The sequence below is a fragment of the Balearica regulorum genome, chromosome 21 (genome assembly GCF_011004875.1).
Source record: "Balearica regulorum gibbericeps isolate bBalReg1 chromosome 21, bBalReg1.pri, whole genome shotgun sequence".
NCBI classification, from domain to species: Eukaryota; Metazoa; Chordata; class Aves; order Gruiformes; family Gruidae; genus Balearica; species Balearica regulorum.
The window spans coordinates 4,153,294-4,173,589 of NC_046204.1; the positions used below are offsets into that span (position 1 = coordinate 4,153,294).

A 20,296-nucleotide genomic window follows, 5' to 3' on the forward strand; every position below is an offset into this window, starting at 1 on the left:
CAGATGTGCACCCAAGTACACACTTGACTAGTGTCTTGAAAACATCTTTGACTTCTACCTTCTACATACACACTTGCTGGGCAGCAACCAAACACAAATTCACCAGAGTTCAGAAGGATTTTTCCGTAATGGTTCATCTTCATCAGCCCATCTGCCACAACCACTACAAGTGTCTGTACATTTTTCCTCTGAACATCCATCAAGCCCATGCTATTGATCACTCCCTCCCTGAGCACAGGCTGCAGCTCACCTTGGCCACTAATAAAAAAAGTTTCAATAAGAGAATAATGAAGGCAACCATGGCAAGCAGAAATGCAGCTGGAGGGTGGGGTGTCACAAGTATGTGTGAGTCGAGTGCATTTCATCAATACCTGACACTATCTCCATTCTGCTCTTCCCCTGCCTCTTCACTATACAGACCTTGTGAGTCAACCTCCAGTACTCCCTGCTTCAGGGACTCCTGCAGCTCCCGTTGGATCCCTCCCTCATCCTAGAGCTTCAGTGTCTCTTTGCCTTTCCATCACTTCCCAGGGGCTTCATGTGTTCCCATGTAGGTTTATAAACCCTTCTTTCAGTTCCCCAGTTTGTCATTAACACCAACCTAATCATCCCTGCTTACCCCAAATTTCCCTAAGTTCCTAGGTCTCCCGTGCTGCATCTCCAAACTCATCCCTTAAAAAATACTTCTGAAAACTCCGTTACCTGTCAGAATCCAAATCAGACCCAGCCTTCACTGCATGCAAGTTCAGGGAAGGTCTGAGCAATTCCTCTGCCTGCAGCACCAGGCAGCCTGGAGGTCCTGATTTTTCTCCTGACAGGTTTTTTTTTGGCACATCTGATTTGCACCAAAACCAACGGGCTCGTCCTGCTGACATGTAGAGCATTCCCTGAAGTTTTGGACTTGTCTAGATGCTGTGTTCCTGTGTTCCTCAGTAACAGACAAATAGAAATGTTTTGCTCAGCCAATCAAAAGAATATGTCACTGACACACAGCTGGTGTGCCTAATGGATATAAGGTCTCTTTAAATATCCCAAATTCTCCTCATTTTCTCAATTCATTAAGCTGCCTGCTTTGAACTGATGAAATATTAAAATACTGAGATGAGCGGTTTTAAATGGGTGACAGGGTATAAGTTTAGACAATGAACAGTGGGAACTGATGATCTACAGGAATCACTCACATACATATCCAATGTATTCAGGACAAGACAAACTTCTATTTGAATCCTTTCAACTTCCCAGTAGGGTGTGAAGTGGGAGGTCAGGGAGCCTCCTATTCCAGAAACATGCCCTTCAAGTTTTGATCCAACAAACAATCTAAAAACAGAAGGCTATGATTCTCTTTTCGATCGCTGTATGAAGCTGAAATGTAACAAGAATGCTTCCGCAAAGCTGCAACCAAGCATACGTATATCTCAACAATATATCAAGGTCTTAAGATGCCTTCACATGCTCGGTTTATCCAGAATCCTTTCAGTTGCCCTACAAAAGGTCCATTATACACCCCCTCCCTATGATAGATACACTGAAACGTGATGAAAACATACTGGGGATAAATACGAAGGGCATTACTCTTGATTAAACATTCCCTCTTTCCTTGTAGGTATCTAACAGCTTTTCTCATCTACCTTATTTGAAATATAATTGTATTCTTCTAGCTTTAAAATGAAAGCTAAAACTAGTTTATCAGCTCCCTATGCATCTTTACCCTTTCTCTGAATCTCTGCTGGTACATAAATGGTCTCCTTTGCCTAACCCATCCCTATAGACAAATGAAGCTTCTCGGAAATGAATCTAAGAGCAAAAAGTACTGCTAATGAAATAATCATGAAATAATTATTTCAGATGAAATAATACTTTTCAGCAAGCCAACAGGCACTAATTTTCTCCTCCCTGTTCATCTACTCTTCTCTACAAGTATGTTCACTGAAGAATCTGCACAAACAAGGCCACAGATAAGGACTTGTTTGGCCTTATCCCTACAGGAAACGGAGAAGCAAAAGCTACTCAGGTAACTCTGCTCTACACGACTCCTTGCAAATCCCAGGCCTAATTCACCCACTCGCATGGGCCCTGGGGAATGTCCCGCCAGCAGCCTCTGAGGAGTCCAGGAATACAAGCAACTTCTAGAACTCAATTCCATCTGTGCCTTCCAGCAAGATGGTGCCAAGAACGACTTACTTTGTTTCCTGCCAGTCCCAGTCTTTTGGGGGGGTTTAGACCCACAGATAAAAGGAAACCATATACTATATAGCATAGAGCCAGAAGTCTGAACTGTTGCCATATGAAGTCCCCAAAAAACAGCTGATGGAACATCAGGCCCATATGTAGCAGCTCAGTATCTATACTTGCAAACTTCACATGGATGCTTTGCGGGTGATCAAACACAAGAAAAGCAAAGGTTGTTCGTACATTTTTTTCGTAAAGAACTGGAGGCTTAGCTCGTTGGCTGAACCTTCCCAAATGCTCTTCATTTTGACACGGAATGTTCTTGTTAATATCTGTCAACTATGTGGGTTTGGTGTGGATTTACTTTACTTCTTCCAGTTAAACAAAAGTACACATCCATTTACTTGTTGGGCAACTATTGTCTAAAATCAAACAGGTATGTCACTGTTTGATGAACAAACTGAGTTCACCCATCTGGAAAGTCTTTTCCTTCCAACATATTGTCTCCACATAGCCATGCCTTGACTGCCAACAAGAGTGGCATTAGCCAGGAGCTTCCTTGTATTTATTGGCTTTGCCTACAGGAAGCACGTCCTGGTTCACAGCTTTAACAGCTGCAAAGGTGAGAGCTCTTTGTATATTCTGCCAAGATGAGGATTAAAACATTTCCTTGAGCAGTCTATGTCCCAAAGACGCAGCAGAAATAATCTGGAAGGGCTGAATTCAGCCTCATGTTAAATAAGTGTCCTCCCCACACCAATCCAGAAGTCACGGTTAATACATTCTGCAGTCTTTCACTGGATCTTTTTAAGCTTTCTATAGCATACAGTCAAGACTCAGCTTCACGGTTGTCCTCCAATGTCACCATGAGTTATGGGAACAGCTCTGCAGGTCTACAGATGGTTGGCATCTCACTAGTCTTCTCTGCCCTGACTTAAATCAGATGGGCAAAGTCTGACTCATTCTGTTTAGGTGGCTCACTATCAGCTTTTTCAACTGGGGCTACTGCTTCAGCCTTGCTGTCCACTGGTGTCGAGGCAGAATCAGTGACCGACATGGAAGGGTGAAGGCAGGTCCCCATTTGAAGGCACTCTTGTCCCTCTGCCACTGTCTGATTTTTCTGCTGTAATTTAAAGGCATTTATCTGACAAATACCAGCTCTTTTAGCAGCAGATGCTAAAGACCACAGGGTGTTATGGGGTCACATCTAGCTTCCAGCTGCTAAAAACTTCTTGTGACCTTTTAGTACCTACTTCAGGTCTCCTAGATTAAAAGGCAAAAGCTTACTAGGAAAAATAAATAAATAAACAAATAGCTCAGAAGCTATCCTATATCAATCCTTAAAGGGCAGAGCAGCAGGATGCTCTGGCACTTGGTAACGTTACCTGCATCACACAGCAATACTTTCTGCTGAGTCAGGATCAGCCTTGACATGTTCAGAACCATCTACTTTTCAATTCTCCTCTCCTGCTTTCTTTTTCTCTCCCTGTGTATCTTCCACAGGAATGAGCTAAATCAGTGAATTGCCCTTTAGTTTTCTTCTTCTGTCCCATTTCCCATGTATTTTTCATCTGCTTCTTCCACTTGGCCCGATTCATTTAATGTCCTCTTCCTTCTTGACTAACCTGTTTCACACTCCTTAAATACAGTTTTCTAAAAAGTGTGCAGCTGCACCACATAGTCCAAATATCTACACGTAACAATCCAGTTTAAGCATTGCTGTTTAAACTCAGTTCTTGCTGAGTAAGGGTTTATGCTGGGGTTAAGCCAACGTGGAAAGGCTCACTAAGTATGTTATAGTCAGATTTAAACATACACGCACACATGCACATGGGTACACCGGCTCTTGGCCAAATGTCTGTCTAAAATACATTCTAATATGGTTCGTGCCCATCCAGAAAAGGTGGTTACATACCGCTGTAATCTTTGTTTAAACTGTGGTTGTTAAAAGAGACTCTCTGGCATGCTCCTGCCTCTTTCCTTTGTCACCGTTTTATGCCTGCACCAGCGCAGGACTTTGAAGACAGAAATGCTGCCTTGGCTATTCTTTCCGAGTTCCCTTACCATGCATCCAAAAGCTAAAGCATGTGGCTGAACGTCAAGATGCCCGGCTCAATTCTCTGCTATGCTCCTTGCCTTTTTATGCAGCTTTAACCAAATTTCCTACCAGCCAGGCCACCTTTAACAAGGGCAACACTAAACAACTCTTGACTTCCTTGGAAACAGGGATGGCTTAATTGCACTGACTGTGTCTTGAAATTCTCAGGTGGGCAAAATGTTTATTCCATCCTGAGCCGCATCACTGCACGGTATTAACATGCATGGCCTCTTATCTATTTCTCACTCACCTCCCTGCAGTTCCCTCAAGACATCAAGTGGCAACAAATAGAAGGAAAATCCTTTTCCTCCCTGGAACTCCTTCTTATTCCACAATTTATTTTCATGAGATGCCTCAACCTCAGAAAGGTAATCCTGCCTCTGGTGCTGAGCAACTGTGACTCACACTGAAATCAACGGGAGCGGAGAGTAGGCACCTCGTGGTGGAGACCAGGCTTCAACCTCGTGTTTACTATTTCAAAATGTGACAGGCTTGTCTTGAAATAAGTGCATCATTTACTGAACAACTTTAACACATTTCAGCAAATTATTCCAGGAACACTATGTCCATACAAGGGAATTTACCTTAAAAAGGCAATTTTAAAGGAAGACTAGCTGTAAACAAAAACTCAAACCTGTATTAACTTCAAAGCTTAAAAGGGAAGGGAGAAAAGCAGCGGGCAAGACAAGGAGAGATCCTAATCTCCCCTTTCAGGACAATTCCCCTATCTTAAGCTTTTGGTTCTTCACATATAGAATGATTTGTACCCAGTTAAATGTCTTTTTATCCAGGGCAACACAGACAGCAATTCTAAAGTGGCTAAATCCAATGAATCCAGGTATCCTCTGACAACTTGGAAAGGAAGATCAAAGACAAACTTATGACAAAGAGGCAGGTAAATTAAGATGGCAGTTCTCAGACCTGCTTGATTTAAAGTAGCGCGGTGACTGTGTGTATTCATGCAGGTGTGGTGCATCGGAATGATTTCCCGGCGTGGGTTTGGGACGACCCGTGTAACTCCCATGTGCTGAATTATGCGGGTCACTGACAACAAAGGGCAGCTAAACCTTTTTGCCACCCCATGACGTATTTTAGATACGCCAGAGGTTTTACAGAACTGTGTGGCAGTTTAGGTTACTTAAAAACATACAACCTTTTTCTGTACCAACACATAAACACACAAACTACTTTCTTTGCCACACAGCATAATGGTGTTGTTTTCTTCTGAACTAGCTGGTTGGGCACAATTTTTGATAGTTGGACTAACCGTTTAATCTGCAAAAGTACAACTTCTGTTCCCAGGAGCAACTACCGATGTTTATGCCAGGAGAGAGCAAAACTGAAGGGAACAAACAGTTAAGCTGAGGAAGCCCAAGAAATGTACTTGTTGACATAAAAATCAGACCATTGTTTTATTCTATGCATTGCACGTTCAGAATAATTTTTTTTAAGGTAGGCATTGTAATTTCCAAAGGTGTTTGCACCCTTAGTTACCATTGTGCAGAATCGTTGCTCACATGGCTATTAATTAAGGCTTGTGTCAGCACTTCCATTACAAACCTCAGCCTTTTAGGAGTTTATAACTCAGCCATAAAACTTTGCTCTAGGCTGAAATTTATCATAAAAAGGTCTGCCTGGAAGGAATCCATTCTTTTTGTATTTTAGAGTCCCAAAAGCTTATAGCAACAAACCAGGGATTTTATTCTAAAGACTGCCATACAAAAAACTTCAGCTTTTTTTTTATAGGAGTGCTGGGTGAGATGTGTCTTCTAGACTGGCTTCTAGATGCTTACTGATCAGGGTGGGGTTTTGTATCCTTAACATTGTAAATTTTAGCAATTATGGGGGTTCATGCTTCAGGGCCAAAGTCTGTGCTTACTTAAATACCAGTGAATACCTCTGCCCTCACCCATTCCCTAATGGAGTATGAATCAGCACAGATTTCCCACCCTTCACTCCCCACTGCCTCCACTGATCCTCATGGGGATGCCAAGACTTAATTCATACTCTGGCACTCAGTTGAATATAGATGGACTTGTCTCTGAGGGTGCACAGCGTAGGCTATACCCTTCACACACCAGTGCTGCCAACAGAACCGTCATATTGTCCTCAGGTTGGGAGAGGGAGGGAGTGGGTATGTGTGAATGGGTTACAATGACAGAGACTATTTGTCCTTCACTTCTCTGCTGCCCACTTTCACCCCTGTGCCACGGGTTTTTTGGGAAGCACACAGAACTAGCACTGATTTGGAGGGCACGTGATAGAGATGGAAGTAATTTCTAATACTCTGCTCCTGTAACGGATGCCCACATTTGCAAAACATTCTGAGGCTTGCAGATATAACAGAGAAATGCCCACATCAGCCACAATACTGATAGACGTCTCTCTCAAGATCTTAAACAATGTTCTCTTGAGTAAACACTGCATTTGCTGCACTGAGTCTTATACACGTTAAGTCTTGTCACAAAAGTCATCAGATGAAATTATTTGCACTCCTTTGTCCAGCCAATTTGATCTCTACAGAGTATGAATAGTTTCTTAAATGTTTGTGAAGTGTCTAGCATGCAGTGGGCACTTCCACAAGTAGTAGTATTGGCAGTACTAGTAGTAGTAGTAGTAGTGGTAATGTTTTCCTATTGTTTTTAAATCTCTAACTAACTGAACAGGAAGTTTACGCAAAGTTTCAGAAACTACTTTTAGCAAAACAAAAAAAGTTATTAGTGGACTATGATTTGCAAGCAGATCCAATGGACCAGATCCTGATTTCTACCGTATCCACATATGTGAGAAGTACACAGAGAACCAGATTCTGGACTGCTCTGCACCCTATCTACCTCCTGTTCTGTGTTCCCCAAGAAGTTTCAGAGCTGCACAGATTAATTTTTCTTGTTTTAGAAAACAAGCAGCACCTGCCAGGCTCAACTGTTTCACTTGGATGTGGCAACTGAGTATAAAAGAGAAATTTCAAAAATCCAGTTTTCTTTTTCTAGTGCAGAGGCAAATTTCTACAGCTATATTTTTAAAGAGTTAGAAAAGTTTATGACTACTAACAACAAACAAAGAAAATGCACTATGGTCAGGGTATCAACTGACCCAGAGGTCACAAAGGAATATTCATGTTTGTAACTGGATATCTTCAATTTATAAATTTCCACCTTCTTAAGGTATCTGTTACTGCAGGAAACCAGACTTTAAAACCAATATACCAGACTGGTTTGGCAATCCTTCTCTTCTCACAATTCAGACTTCTATGTAATGTCTTTTATTTATGCTTTGTAAAACACTTATCATTTTTGAATGTCAACTTTTTCCCGAGGTGACTTGTAAACACTCTTGCTCTGCACTTTTGCCGCTGTAGTTCAACCCGTTCACACTTCACATTGCAAAATGCCGAGTCCTATTGGTCCAATACTTCAACGCTGCAGTCGGACGCCTACATGCGTAAGTTTTTGCAGGACCAGGGTGTCCCAGTGGTATCCTATTATCTAAACTATCTGTCATCCAGTGATTTGTGTCATTTGCAGTCACAGGCCCACCTTTTAAGGTAACACTCCTTTAAGTTTGCTAAGCACAACACTGCGACTCCTGAGCAATTCAGGAGCATCAGTCAGTTTGTCCTTCAATGAGCCTTTTGTGCAAAGAATTGCTTCTGCAGATGAGATGCAGACTCCCATGTCCCTCACGTCAGGAAATAGATCTGGGCCACCCCAACCTTGGATTTCTCCAAAAAGGGACCAGAGGAAACATATCAAAACCAATAACGGGCTTTCTTTACAAGTCTAATCAATTCGCTCTTAACATAAAAGAGACTGTTTCCCCCCACAGACAACTTTCCCCGAAATAAAAGCAAAAGAAAGAATATGTGGTAAGGGGAGAAACAGGAACAAAGGAGGAAGAAAAAACCCCACAGCACTGACAGTTAGAAATGTTCATTTACATCTAACAGCATCCATATGCCAGTAACATATCATAAACTCTTAGCCTACCATACAAAGAGGGTGCCCCAAAATGGTACCTGCAAGAGGTCTCTCGGAAGGAGATGTTTAAATCCCAGTGGGTGTGTATCCTGTTAACAAACAAACAGAGAGGTCAATGGCACACGCTGAACACTGCATCTCTTGCCACTTAAAATATCTGCTCCATCATGACAACCCACCCACGGTCCTCTCAAACTCCCTCTCCCTTGCTCTCAACCACAACTACTGCCTTCTTCTGAGCTGTGGGGTGCTGTGACGGGCCACACTGCACACACATGGCAGTCCTGAGCGTCCACAGCAGGACTCACAGTGCTGTAAATGAGAGACCAGCGGTGAGAGAACTTCTCTTTGCTACACGCAGTCTCCCTAATAGGTGTAGGGACTGCAGGATGTTGTCTCAACTAATAGGACACGTTCAGAGGAAGCAGAAAGAGTTAAGCAGTGACATTTTATGAAGAAAACCCAAATACATCTGTACCGTATTCCCTCCTCCACACCCACCCCAGCTGTAAATAAATTATTAGCAATTTCCCACCTCAGAAATTAATTTTCCATATTCTGTCACTCTGCCTGCTGACAAGCAGGAATAGCGGATTCTAGATGAACAATATCCTAAATTAAGACAGAGCAGCCAAGGAGGTTGTTTTTTTGTTGTTGGGTTGGTTTTTTTCCCCTTGCTACTAAACATCATCTACACCAACCCAGAGGGCTAGGGCAGATGCTTGACCTTTTGTGGTCTGGTGTCTCCACTCGACACCGGGGAGCACTGATCTTCCCCACCACCCCGAGGAGGTCTGTGACCACCAGTGTTTCTCCATGTCAGCGTGATTGATGAGAACCCCAGCCATCTGAGACCAAACTGGCAAGCAAGCCCGTATCCTTACACAAACCCACTCCCACATCTCTCGGCATCTGCCGGTGAACATGCTGGTTCCTAGCTGTGCGTATAAATCAGCTCCTGCAGATGTAGGTTCCCAAAAGCATTAAACAGAAGTGGCTGCAAATATCCTAAGTAGCAGAGGCCAAATGCACTTTTGCGCGTTTTGTGTATCCCTACAGCACTCCTGCCTCTGTCCTCAACTAGAAAAAGCAACAGCATATAGCTGAAGATCATCTAATTGCAGAAAAAGCCTCATCGAAAACCTGCTGAAGTAAGAGAGAGCCCTTCTTCTGATTTGAATTGGGCCAGAAAACACTTAAGCATGACCAGTGAAGTCAATGGGACTTAACTCAGGTTTGAGTGTCTGCTTAAGTGCTTTCCTGAATGGGTGCCCCTGCTTTAGCCTAGTTCAGAAATCAACTGAAAACAACTCTTAGCACGGAAATAATTTCACATCCAAGACACGATGCTGCTGCAGGTTTTACTAATGTGATAGCATTGCATCTTCCTGCAAGTCTGGCTCAGAAAGGGAGTCTGGTTGCTCTCTGAGTAGTTCTTTTAGGGGAGAGTAGTTCTTCTAAGGGATTGTTAGATTTTAGTAGATACTAACTTCCACCAATAAAGCTGTGCTCAGAACCATACTTAGTAGTTCCACATGTACCTAGTTTTTCCTATTCTTCTTCTTCCTCATATGTAACAGTTTAGAAAACCTATCCTAGCTTTCCATCTTCCCAAAATTTTATTTGCAATTAGAAATGGAATAGGTACTTTCCAGCTACTGAGCTTATAGCAATAACAGTTGTTCTTCAAAGTTAAAATTCAGACATTTGAAAACTTTCTTGAAAGGACGGGCCAAACTGGGGCATTGAGTAAAATTTCCACGAATTGAAGTTTGGTCAAATTCTGGGACACATTTGGACTTTCCAGGTAAGCTGATCTGAATCCAAATTTCAAGGCAAATGCAAGCCAGCCAAAGCCCTTATGGCGTTAACAGGCCCGTAAAGGTCTGGTCTGCTCACAAGAGAGTGGAATTGGTGGAGGGTGGTAAGCCTGATTTTGCACCGCTCCCTAGAATAGAAGATTTCCTACAAACACAAAACCTTCATAAACCCCCTTTAATTCCAGCTCAGCACCTTGCACTGTGCAAATCAGATCCTGGCAGCTGCACCGTGGAAGTGGGGAGAGCTCCAAACACTGCACAGCAATGAACTCCATGGGACCAGCTGGAAATCAAACTACAAGTCTGAAAAAGAACCTTGCGCTTCTCCTGTTTCTCTGTCCATAAAACATTCTTCAGTCCCCTCAAAAAAACTGAAAGGGTTTGGCCCTGAGCTGTAAGTAGATTAAATGCCACGTTTGCCTGATTAAAACTCCATGGTCCCTTTCCTGATGAAGAAATTTCAATTCAGAAAACTTGTGTTTAAGGTAACCTGCCCCGCGGGCCTCTGAAGGCAACACACATTTCCTCCAAGCAGTGTTCGGAGCCCAACAGTGGGTGACAGTCCACCTTGGAGCACACGTGTTACACCCCCGCGTGTGCTCCGTAGGGCCCTCACAGAGTCTGTGTAGCTGGTGCACAAAGATGCACAGCACCAGAGCATCCCACTAACCATTCTGTCTCACCCTAAAACTCAGCTAACTACGTGCCTCTCCTTTCCACAGATGCTCTGGAGCTCACAACATGTAGCAGACATCCATCTGTTATAACACTACCTGGCAGGTAAATGTCTTCTTCATACCGGGCTCTCAAAGCGGGGCTGCAACGTTCCTTTTATCCGTGCAGCTAATGCATCTCATTCCAAAGCTCCCATCCACAGTGGGAACTGTCATCACTTCCAGCTCTCTGACTCAGATCCTGGACTGCACAGCCTGTACCTAAATGGCAGGGTCCACATCCTGCCCAAATGCCAAGGAAGCAGGTAGGCGCCTCCAAGGCCGGGGGGGGGGGGGGTGAAGTGATCCGCTCAGGGATCTGCAAAGGGAACTGTCATCAGAGCGGGAGCTTCCCTGGGCTCCTGGCTCGCGCTTGGCGTTGAAGTCTAAGTTAAAGTCTCGGTCTTCCATAAAACGTAACTTCTCATGGTCTGTTGCAGCTACGGACGGGGTAGGCGGCAGACAGTGATCCTTAGTGTCGGGCTCATAATGAGACTTAGCACAGCTAGGCTTCAAAGTATAAGAACACTGCATCAGAGAGCTGTAAGTAGGGGGGAGGGAAAACCTCATACCAAAGGAATAGCTCAGATCCACATAGAGGCAGAGACATCTATCTGCCGAGATGGATAATTAAACACCCATATTTAGACAAATGAATAGGTGAGAATGAAATTAAATCCTAATTATCTTTTTTGAGGGGGGAGGGGAGAGGGATAGGGAGCAGAACCAAGCACTCATTCCACATCTCCATGCCGTTATCACCAATTAGATTTCTGAGGCTAATGTACATCTTGCTTTAACGGGTTATTCATCCAATTGAAATCAAATTACTAATAATTTGCAAACTATCAGCTACACGAGCCCATCCTTGGATTGTATAAAGAGTGGTGAGCAGGAGCCAGTCCCTTACAAATGAACAACAGAAAAGGAGGGGGGGAAAAATAACAACCAGAGCCAGGCAAGCAAAGGTGCTACAAGCTGCTACTGTCTCTCCCATCGCCTCACCCATCCAAGGTCTCAAAGTGTGATCAGATAGAAAGTGTTCAATAAAAACGGCCCCACAGAACAGTCAGAGACAGGTTCCCTGCACAGCTTTGTAAGCGGGGAGGGCAATCCGAGGGGTATGCAAGCTGGGGGAATTAACAAACTGCTGCATCAGGCACCTCAGCAAGGAGGGACTAGAACGTCAGGGTTTGGTTCGTGCAAAGAATGAGATTGCTTATATATGTACGTGAACCCAAAAAAAATTAACAGGAAGGGCTGAGGCTATTCAAGGCATTTCTGGAGCCTGAACTGGAATGAGAATCCAGCCCAGAAAAGAAAGCGACAGTGCTGGCAAAATCACAGAGAGCAGCTGGGATAGTTTTTAATTTTTAAGTTGTTTTTTTCCTTCTCTATCGTTTCTTTTTTACCCTAGCAGTCCCTGCAAGCTTTCAACACCAGGGTGGCAACCATGGAAGAGGCCAACAGAGCGAGTCAGGCGTCCCCCTAATGTCTTGTCACTCCAGGGGCAGTAACAACCTCATTCTGCAGCTGAGCTTCTGCACTGTGGCCAACTTGCTTTCTGCTGCTCCCTTTGGCTCACTCCAGCGTCCCAGGTGCATGCTGCAGCAACCAGCACACGTGCCGTGAAAGTGTGGAGAATACTGGGCAGCATCCAGCAACAGGAACAGGTCATTACTGCCAGGAGAACCCATCACAGCCCCATCTCTTACCCACAACTGTCCCTTTCTACTCCCTTTTAATTATAAAACCAGAACTTCCTTTGGATGGAGTTTGTCTGTACCTTTCAATTTTCCAGCACAGGCAAGGCCATAGAGAAGAGAAAAATATTGACAAAGTTTCCCCACATCCTCTGGTTTAGAAGACTGCACTGAGGGGACAGTGTTATCGAAAGGATGAGTGAGGGACTTCTGTTCAACTGGCACAGCCCACCACCACCATGGTCACTGGGATTCAGTGCGCCCTAGGTCAAGCCCTACGTACCACCATCTCGCATGGAAACCCAGAGCTCTTGGGCACACGGTGAGGACTGTGCAATGCAAATCGCTGCGGTTTGGGGAGATGTATTTGCAGGTGCCATTGGGCAGGCTGCTTGGTTGGATGGTCAGAGCTGGCTCCTCTCTCCTCCCTATTCTTCACAGATATCACTGTCTCAGCTTCCACAGTCTCCCTACATCCATGTCATCCTATTTTCAAGCAGCCAACGTTAAGAAGCTTGTGCAGGCAACGAACAGGGGTAGGCTCCTCCAGGAATCCTCATACGTGAGGGCTGGAAGAATGGCCTAAAGATTACAGCAAGACAGAGACTTGGACTTGGAGCATCTGGGTTATTCTCCACCATGGAATTGATGTTGCAAGGGTCAGATACAAGGAGATACAGAGAGCAACCAAGAGCACTTGCGGGTCAAGATTTCATTTGCTTTTATTCTCACACTTCGCCTTTCTTTCTGGTCTTGTATCTCCTTCCTGGGCAAGAAGGGATTTCTTGCTGTTTATTATATTTTATCCTGCAGCATCCCTGAGAAGCAGCCATTTTCTCTCTCACTCTCTCTCTCACTCTCTTCCCCCCCCCCCCCCCCATCAAATATATGTCCTCATTAGGTCAATGACATGCTTCCTGGCACTCTGGACCAAGTCCAGCCTCTGCTTCCCAGAGGGATCTTTAATATATTTATTGAATACGGTGACTGTTATTAAGTGGTGCATGGCTCAGAGAAAAAGGGAGAAGGAGGGAGGAAAGAGAAAGGAGAAGAGAAAATAAAAGGTTGCAGAGGAAGGAAGAAAGGACTGACAGAAAATAACCAGTGGAAACTGTGAAAGAAAAGTGTCATAAAGCAGCACAATATGTCTCCAGCCACAAGAGGGGCCCTGGCTCCCTCCTCCTCTTGAGTCATGGCAATTAGGAAGGGCTGTCGAATCTCATCTAAGAGCCTGATTCACGGCTGGAGCCCAGAGCCCTGCTCTGTCATGTGTCTCGTCTCTCCTCAGCTCTACGCTGCCTGGAAGAGCCTTGTCAGCTTAGCCCAGACCCCAGCCACGCTCCGGCTTTGGCAGCAGGTAAAAAGCAGCGTCGTGTGGCATACCCTGCCATGAAACCGCTCTGCCGGGAGCGGGGATGTCACACAGCTCTCATCCCCGGGCAGCACCGGGGCGGGCTCTTTGGGAGCACGGCGGGAAGGGGCCAAGCAAGAGAAGGAAGGCAAAGGCGGTGGTGTGTGCGCTGCACATCAGCTGAGAAGGCACGGGGACCTCACGGCTCTGACTTACAAGCAGGTGCATGTGACAAATATAATGGGGGGTGCTTGGGTTTGATCTTCAATCAATTAGGGAGTCAAAGAGCAGCAGTCTTATGGGATATAAGAAATAGCTTTCCACTTAGAAAGGCAGGCAGTGGAAAGGCTGACAGCCGCTAGCCATTAAGGCTTAGTGGAGGTCAGTAATTTCGCTATTAGAAAATGGACGCTGAGTGACGAGAATGCTGTAAAAGCCGGTCTGTGGGGTGAGGGATGCTGGGGGACAGGGGAGAGCAACTTGCCCCTGTCTGGACTGTATCCATGTTCATGTTCAGGTGTGAATAGGGGCAAGGAGACAGTGTTCCACCATTCCTTGAGCAAGCACCTTCATTTCAAACGCTCTCCTCTGGTTTGAAATAACAGTAATCCCGTGCCAGGTGCTAGAGACCAGGGTCACCCTGCTGACACAGCCAGAGAAGATTTGGGGGTCTGGGAGGGAGTGACATAAAAAAAAGGAGGAAGGACTTAAGGGCAGTATGAAGTTCTCCAGAAATCCACTTCTCAGTACACAGACACCCTGTTACAGGACAACTTTTGTTATTTCTCCTCAAAATGGCTCTTATTTCAGAGCAGTATTTGGCAAGGAACTCAGCCCGTTGTGTGCTCTCATTGTACAATCTGCTCCTACTTTTGCTCCCAGTCCTCTTTTTTTTAATAAAAGAATTTCAAAGCCATTTTAGCCATTCGTTTCCATTTGCACCTATCCTGCCCATTACTCATCCACTGTCCGTGTTTACTGATATCCCATAAGGGTTCCTTCAGAGACAGGTCAGATCAAAAACTTTCACCATTTTAAACAGGTGCTTGAGTATTACTGCCTCATTATTAGCCACGCCATCACATTTTGCTGGGGACTTAGACAATGCTGTGCGTGAGCAGTTCCTAACCTACCCTGTTAAATCTCAGACACTATCATTACATTTCTCCTCTTCTCTTTCACTCTCCTCCCATACTAATGAAAAAGGCCAGTCTTTAAAATAGAAATTAAATTCATGCCCACAAGACAATGCTGGGCTTAAATCCAACAACATGTGAGGCTCTTACTGTTACAGCTGAACCTTACTCTCTGGCTGCAATGGCTTTCCTCTGTTTGGAGATTCTTGGGATAACATAATGGAGATCCTTAAAGGCAGTTTGAACCTCAGTGTGAAAAAGCTCACACGCTGTTCCTGAGGTAATGCATTTATCAACGTCGGCTGGCATCTCCCAATGAGCATAAGGAAGTTCATGCTCCCCAAACTATTGCAGAGCAATGGAATTTGTAGTCTCAAACTTCCCCTGCATTGCTTATTTCGTGTCTAGGATAAACCAGAGAGCAGTAACAAAAACACAGACTGGCATAACTTTTAGTTTACCTTGCTGGGGAGAGGCAGCTTAGTTAGTAGTCTGCAAGAAAGGAAAAAAATGCTTCAGGAAGCCAAAGTTCCTAACTGAAGTCTGCTCTATATAGTTCTTGTACCAGTTCAGCCTTGCCAGTATTATTATGACTAAAATAACCGTACAGGTGACATAGGTGCATCGGTATAGAAATGCCCTATGCTGCTATCATTCTTTTCCCCAAATAGGAAAGATTATTTTCATAGCCAGATAAGCATTCTCACCAGCAGTCAGTACAACTTAACCAAACCATAGTCATTAACGCAATGCAACCGTTGCATGTAGGCAATGTTGTAAAAGAGGAAGATTTTCAGGAACCCAAAATCTGAATGTAAGAAAAAGGATTTTTCTCTGCAACGCTGTCCCAATAATCTTCAGAGCTGAGTGCTTACAGTCTGGGTATCAAGCTACAGGTATCAAGCTCAGCAGATGCCTCTGGTTATATGAGACAAGACTTTAAGCCCTCTGTCTTCCAGACAGGAGGCAAAACACAAAGGCTACTTAGCACACCCTGCAAAGCAGGCTAAAGAGGACTCAAGGGGTCTCACTACAAGATGAAAACATTCACCTTTAAGCTTGGGTCACCTGGATTTCCAAGCAGATGAGACAAGCTCACTTCAGCGTGAGGCTTGGTTTCCTTAATTACCTATGTGCAAGACAGCAAAGTGACACAGTTTTGCAAGGACTTGGTTGTGAAATAAGTTGGCACGCACTGAAATGCACTAACTTCAGTGGCAGTTACAGGTCTCTGCTCCTTTCTAGGACTGCAAGAACATCACAAGGCAGGTTTGCTCTGCCTCAGACCTCTTCTGAAGGCCATCACCATGGGCAGTTGCCTAAGATCACAGAGGAAATCACTGTCAAAGGCTAGGGTGAGGGACTAGCCAAGAAACTAAGCTTCCGACTCTTATTCTAATCCCTAGAGTCTCTTCTTCACCCATGCCCGGAGCTCAAAGTAGCAGTAAGCATTCCCTCACGCTAACAATGGAAGGAAACAGTCCATATAAAGGAAATTGGGAATAGGAGATAAAAGAAAAGGAAACAATGTTTAAAGCAATAATGCAAGTGTTTGTAATGTAAGTGCATGCAGGTGTGCACAAGGGCCATCCAGGGGTACAAGAGGAAAACACAGGTTTGCTCAGGCCCTGACCTTGTTTTCCTACTATCACAGTTTAACCTATTTCTTCCTCTCAGTGGGAGACAATAAAACCTCAGCCCAATCCATCACCAATCGGGGAGGATACAACAGGTGAATTAAAAACAGAAAGCAGATGGGCCGCTGTCTCTGCCGGGCCCCAGCTGTCATGTCTGCGAGCTGTCTAGCCTTTATGCTGCTGCTGCAGTCTCTGGAGCCAGCCCCATCACACCTTCCACCCCGGTCCCTGGGCTGCTAATGACACTGGGAACAGAGCCAGAGCTGCTCCCTCCTGCAGGGCTGGGCCAGGGAGGGCTCAGGTCGCGTTCCGTTCATTGCTCTTGAGCAGGTGGAAATGGCCGGTCCTCCCCTCTTTGGGACAGGAGGGTTGGGGGACCCATTTGCAAGGGACAAAATGCTTGGAAACGCTGAGGGATTTGAGCAGTAGATGTTCCCTGCCTGGGCACCAAGCACTGAATTACGTGCTCTTTTTTTCTGTTATTACTGCACCCATCGAGAGTGCCACCTGGCCCCTGTTTGCCCCAGCTATTCTGGCTTCCCCCCCGCTGTATCACAGCTCCCAGGAAAATGACAAGGGGAACAACTGTACAAAAGCAATGAGAGGCTAACCTACCTGGTAAGAATCATGCACTCCTCTAAAGAATCAAGAAAAAGCTTAAAGACCTTCAGACAAGCTGATTGAAAAGTACTGAAGAGCACAGAAATGGTAAGCTGGGGGAACCACTGGCTAATAACTATTAAGTATTTTTTCTTCATTTCCTAATAAACAAGGCAAAGCAATTACAGTAATTAAAGATCTAAGATAAGAGCACTTTATATTTGGGGGGCCCAGCATATCAATTATATAGTTATCATGTTGTTCTCCCTCCTAATGAGACAATCTAGCACTATAATTTCGCAGAATTAAAAGCATAATTAAAGGGGGCAGGAGAAGAAGGGCAGTTTACCAAAACTGATTAGGAGGGTTCCCTCTCCTCTGCGGCTCCTGTGCGCACGCACAGTGCAGATGTGTTCCCCAAACACCTTTTCATTTCCAAGCGATAACCCTTGAACGTGGCTGTTGGACAGCTGCAATGATAAACCCAGACTTTAATTACAGGCGGGTTTTTATGAGAAGAGCTGGTTACTGTTTTGTCTCCCTACTTTCAAGCTCTCAGTTGCTGAATGTACCAGCATCTGTTAGAAGGCAAGGGGGGGAAACAGCTTATCTACTCAGGAGCAAGAAACACATAAAACATAAGAAAAGCAATTACATGCCTTCGGTTTCCACTCCTCTGTTTTTATAGGGCTTGTCTTTGAATCTGAGTGATTTTATGCATCAGAGGAAGATGACAATCAAGATGAGTTGCAATGATATGCATGGGAGGCTGAGACACAGTGCCTCTAGGTATTTATTTTCCTGTAGTTACAGGTCTTCTAAACATCATAGTTTTTCAGAGAGATGAGAGAACCCAGAATTTTGCAGCTGAATATTATGGGCACTGAGACCATACGTGAGAGTCCAAGTGACAGTTACCAGAATGTAACTCAAGACAATCCCTTCTCCTCTTCCTTTAACCCTGCATGATTCCAGGATGAATGGATACGGTACCGCGAAAGACACGATCAAAATATCCAAGTGTTGAGGTAAGCCCCAGTATCTGAGTGACTTTTTGCCTACTGCAACTCCATCACTTCTAGACTACAGAGGCACTCAGGATCAGTGAGACACGGCTACGCCCTTTGACACTTGTAATCAAGAACATATAACAACAACTATGGCTGCCACCTCCTTCCCAAACTTTGTTCCCCAACATTAAATTATCCCATTTATATTACATCAGGATTGCGGGCAATTGAAAGCAGAAGGTGTATTTGGACCCATACACCTCTGTGTGTTTTCAGACAGCTATGTAAAAGGCCCACAGATGACTTCTTGGCCATGCAATTCGTTGGCCTCACCAGGCACAAAGATACAGAACGCTGGACAGAGGGTGAAATACAGTTTACAGTCTGCAAATCCAGACACCTTTAGTGCCACAGAGCCCTACTCGCCCCCAACAGGAGTGAGTAAGAAGAGAGGACCCAACGACTCTTTCTGAGCTATAATGTGACATTTGCACTTTAATTTCAGGCCCTGGAGGTGACTCCATTGGGCAGCCTGGGCAGAATTGGCCCACAAAGGCTGGTCACCTGCTGCCCAGTTTTCTCTGTCTTTGCTCTTGCAATGCAGCGCACTCTGGCAGGAAAGTACCTTCTTTTCATGATACTGATATGGAGATCCTCCTCCTGCTTTACTTCAGGGTGTTGACCATTGCTCTTATCACTCTCTTCGCTGTCGTCACTATGTGAGAAAATTGAGGTCAGCTCTTTCTTCGGGATCCTGGTTGGAGGTAAGGGGATCGTCCTCTTCTCTGCCAGGCGACCCCGGTTCTGGCGCAGGATGGAATTAGTTGGAATAGGAAAGGGCAGGAGGAAAAGAGAAGAAAACAAGAATTTGGTTAGGCAACCCAGAACCAAGCAGCTCCTCTCCAATGGCTGCTCTGCGAAGGCAAAGCTGTTAGTCATTGCAGATTTCAGACTGGTATGTTGGGTGGGCAAAGGCTACATTCGCTTCGCAAAAGGCTTTTCAGCAGAGGCATATCTATACCTTGTTCTTCCAGTTCTAATATTCAAGTCACACACTTCCAGCCTCTCTCCAGCTCTTTATTCTGAGCTTGTGTCTCATCCACACCAATGGGAAAGGAAGGTGGCAGCAGAATTAGGCACCTATTTCTCTCTCTCCCTCTAGAATCTTTCCTACCAAATGTTGCACATTAACATAGCACAACAGGTTAAACTAAACCTTCGCCAGTAGGGAGGATGTGATCCAGATAATCCAGAACACTTTTGACTGCAAAGGGAGAACTGCCTATGCCAGCCAGCAGCAGGTTTGTCTCTCACACCAGTGAACAGTCCACATCAATTTCAACTTGAATTACTGAGGCTACTTTTCACTGCTCATTTGCATGTTTAGATGAATCTAGCAGGTCTCGCCTTGTGCAGACTGTCCCTAGGTGGTCCTGGCAGTGTACTGCCCTCAACAACTCACTTCTGACAAGACACAAATGAACAGGAAGAAAATACCCAAGAGGCAAAAGCTGCTTTTTCACTGCATGTGTATTTGTGTACAGAACCTAGCACAACATGACCCTGGTCCCAACCTCCTATCTTCTGCAAGTAGTGAGAATGTATTACAGATTACGCTGTCCCTGCACCCTTTGTGCCCGATCAACAAGAAGGTATGAGCCCAGTGCAGCCCAAGCTAAAGCGTGTTGGGGTTTTAGCTCTCGCTGTGAGAGAACGTGTTTCTAGCACTTGGGGCGTTTAGCTTGGCCAAAATACGAGCATTTATGGTGGAACAACGGAAGCCCAGGGAAACTGCAATGTCATTGCCCCACAGAATTTAAAATTTTAGCAAGCAAAATCATGAAACTGGGAAGGAAACCAGAGTGAGGGGAAGTGAAGCACGGTTTCATGCACATTCTTTGTACAGGTATCGTCCTGGTTTTTAAACGACGACAGGTATGTAGGCATTCTTCCTTCAATAAGACAAGTCATAGAAAAGAAATGTTTTTAGCAAGGACTGGAACAAAAGGAAGAAAGGTGTATGGAAAAGGTCAAATAAGTGCAGAGCAACATTTGACTAATAACAATTTCTCTGAAACATCG

At 44.8% G+C, this 20,296-nt stretch overlaps 1 protein-coding gene across 18 annotated transcripts in view; it reads right to left on the reverse strand.

The window, feature by feature from the left end:
- Positions 1-20,296, reverse strand: part of SAMD11 (sterile alpha motif domain containing 11) — a 127,101-nt gene that overhangs the window by 69,077 nt on the left and 37,728 nt on the right. For 15 of the 18 annotated variants that reach the window (XM_075773083.1, XM_075773082.1, XM_075773084.1 and 12 more), the window contains 2 exons: positions 18,840-19,018; positions 8,283-8,333 (listed from right to left, as the gene is read on the reverse strand). In XM_075773083.1, the coding sequence (XP_075629198.1) occupies positions 8,283-8,333; positions 18,840-19,018 (230 nt within the window). Of the gene's footprint in view, positions 1-8,253; positions 8,334-18,839; positions 19,019-20,296 lie in introns of all 18 variants that reach the window. The other 3 variants (XM_075773088.1, XM_075773087.1, XM_075773086.1) reach the window with 2 other exon arrangements.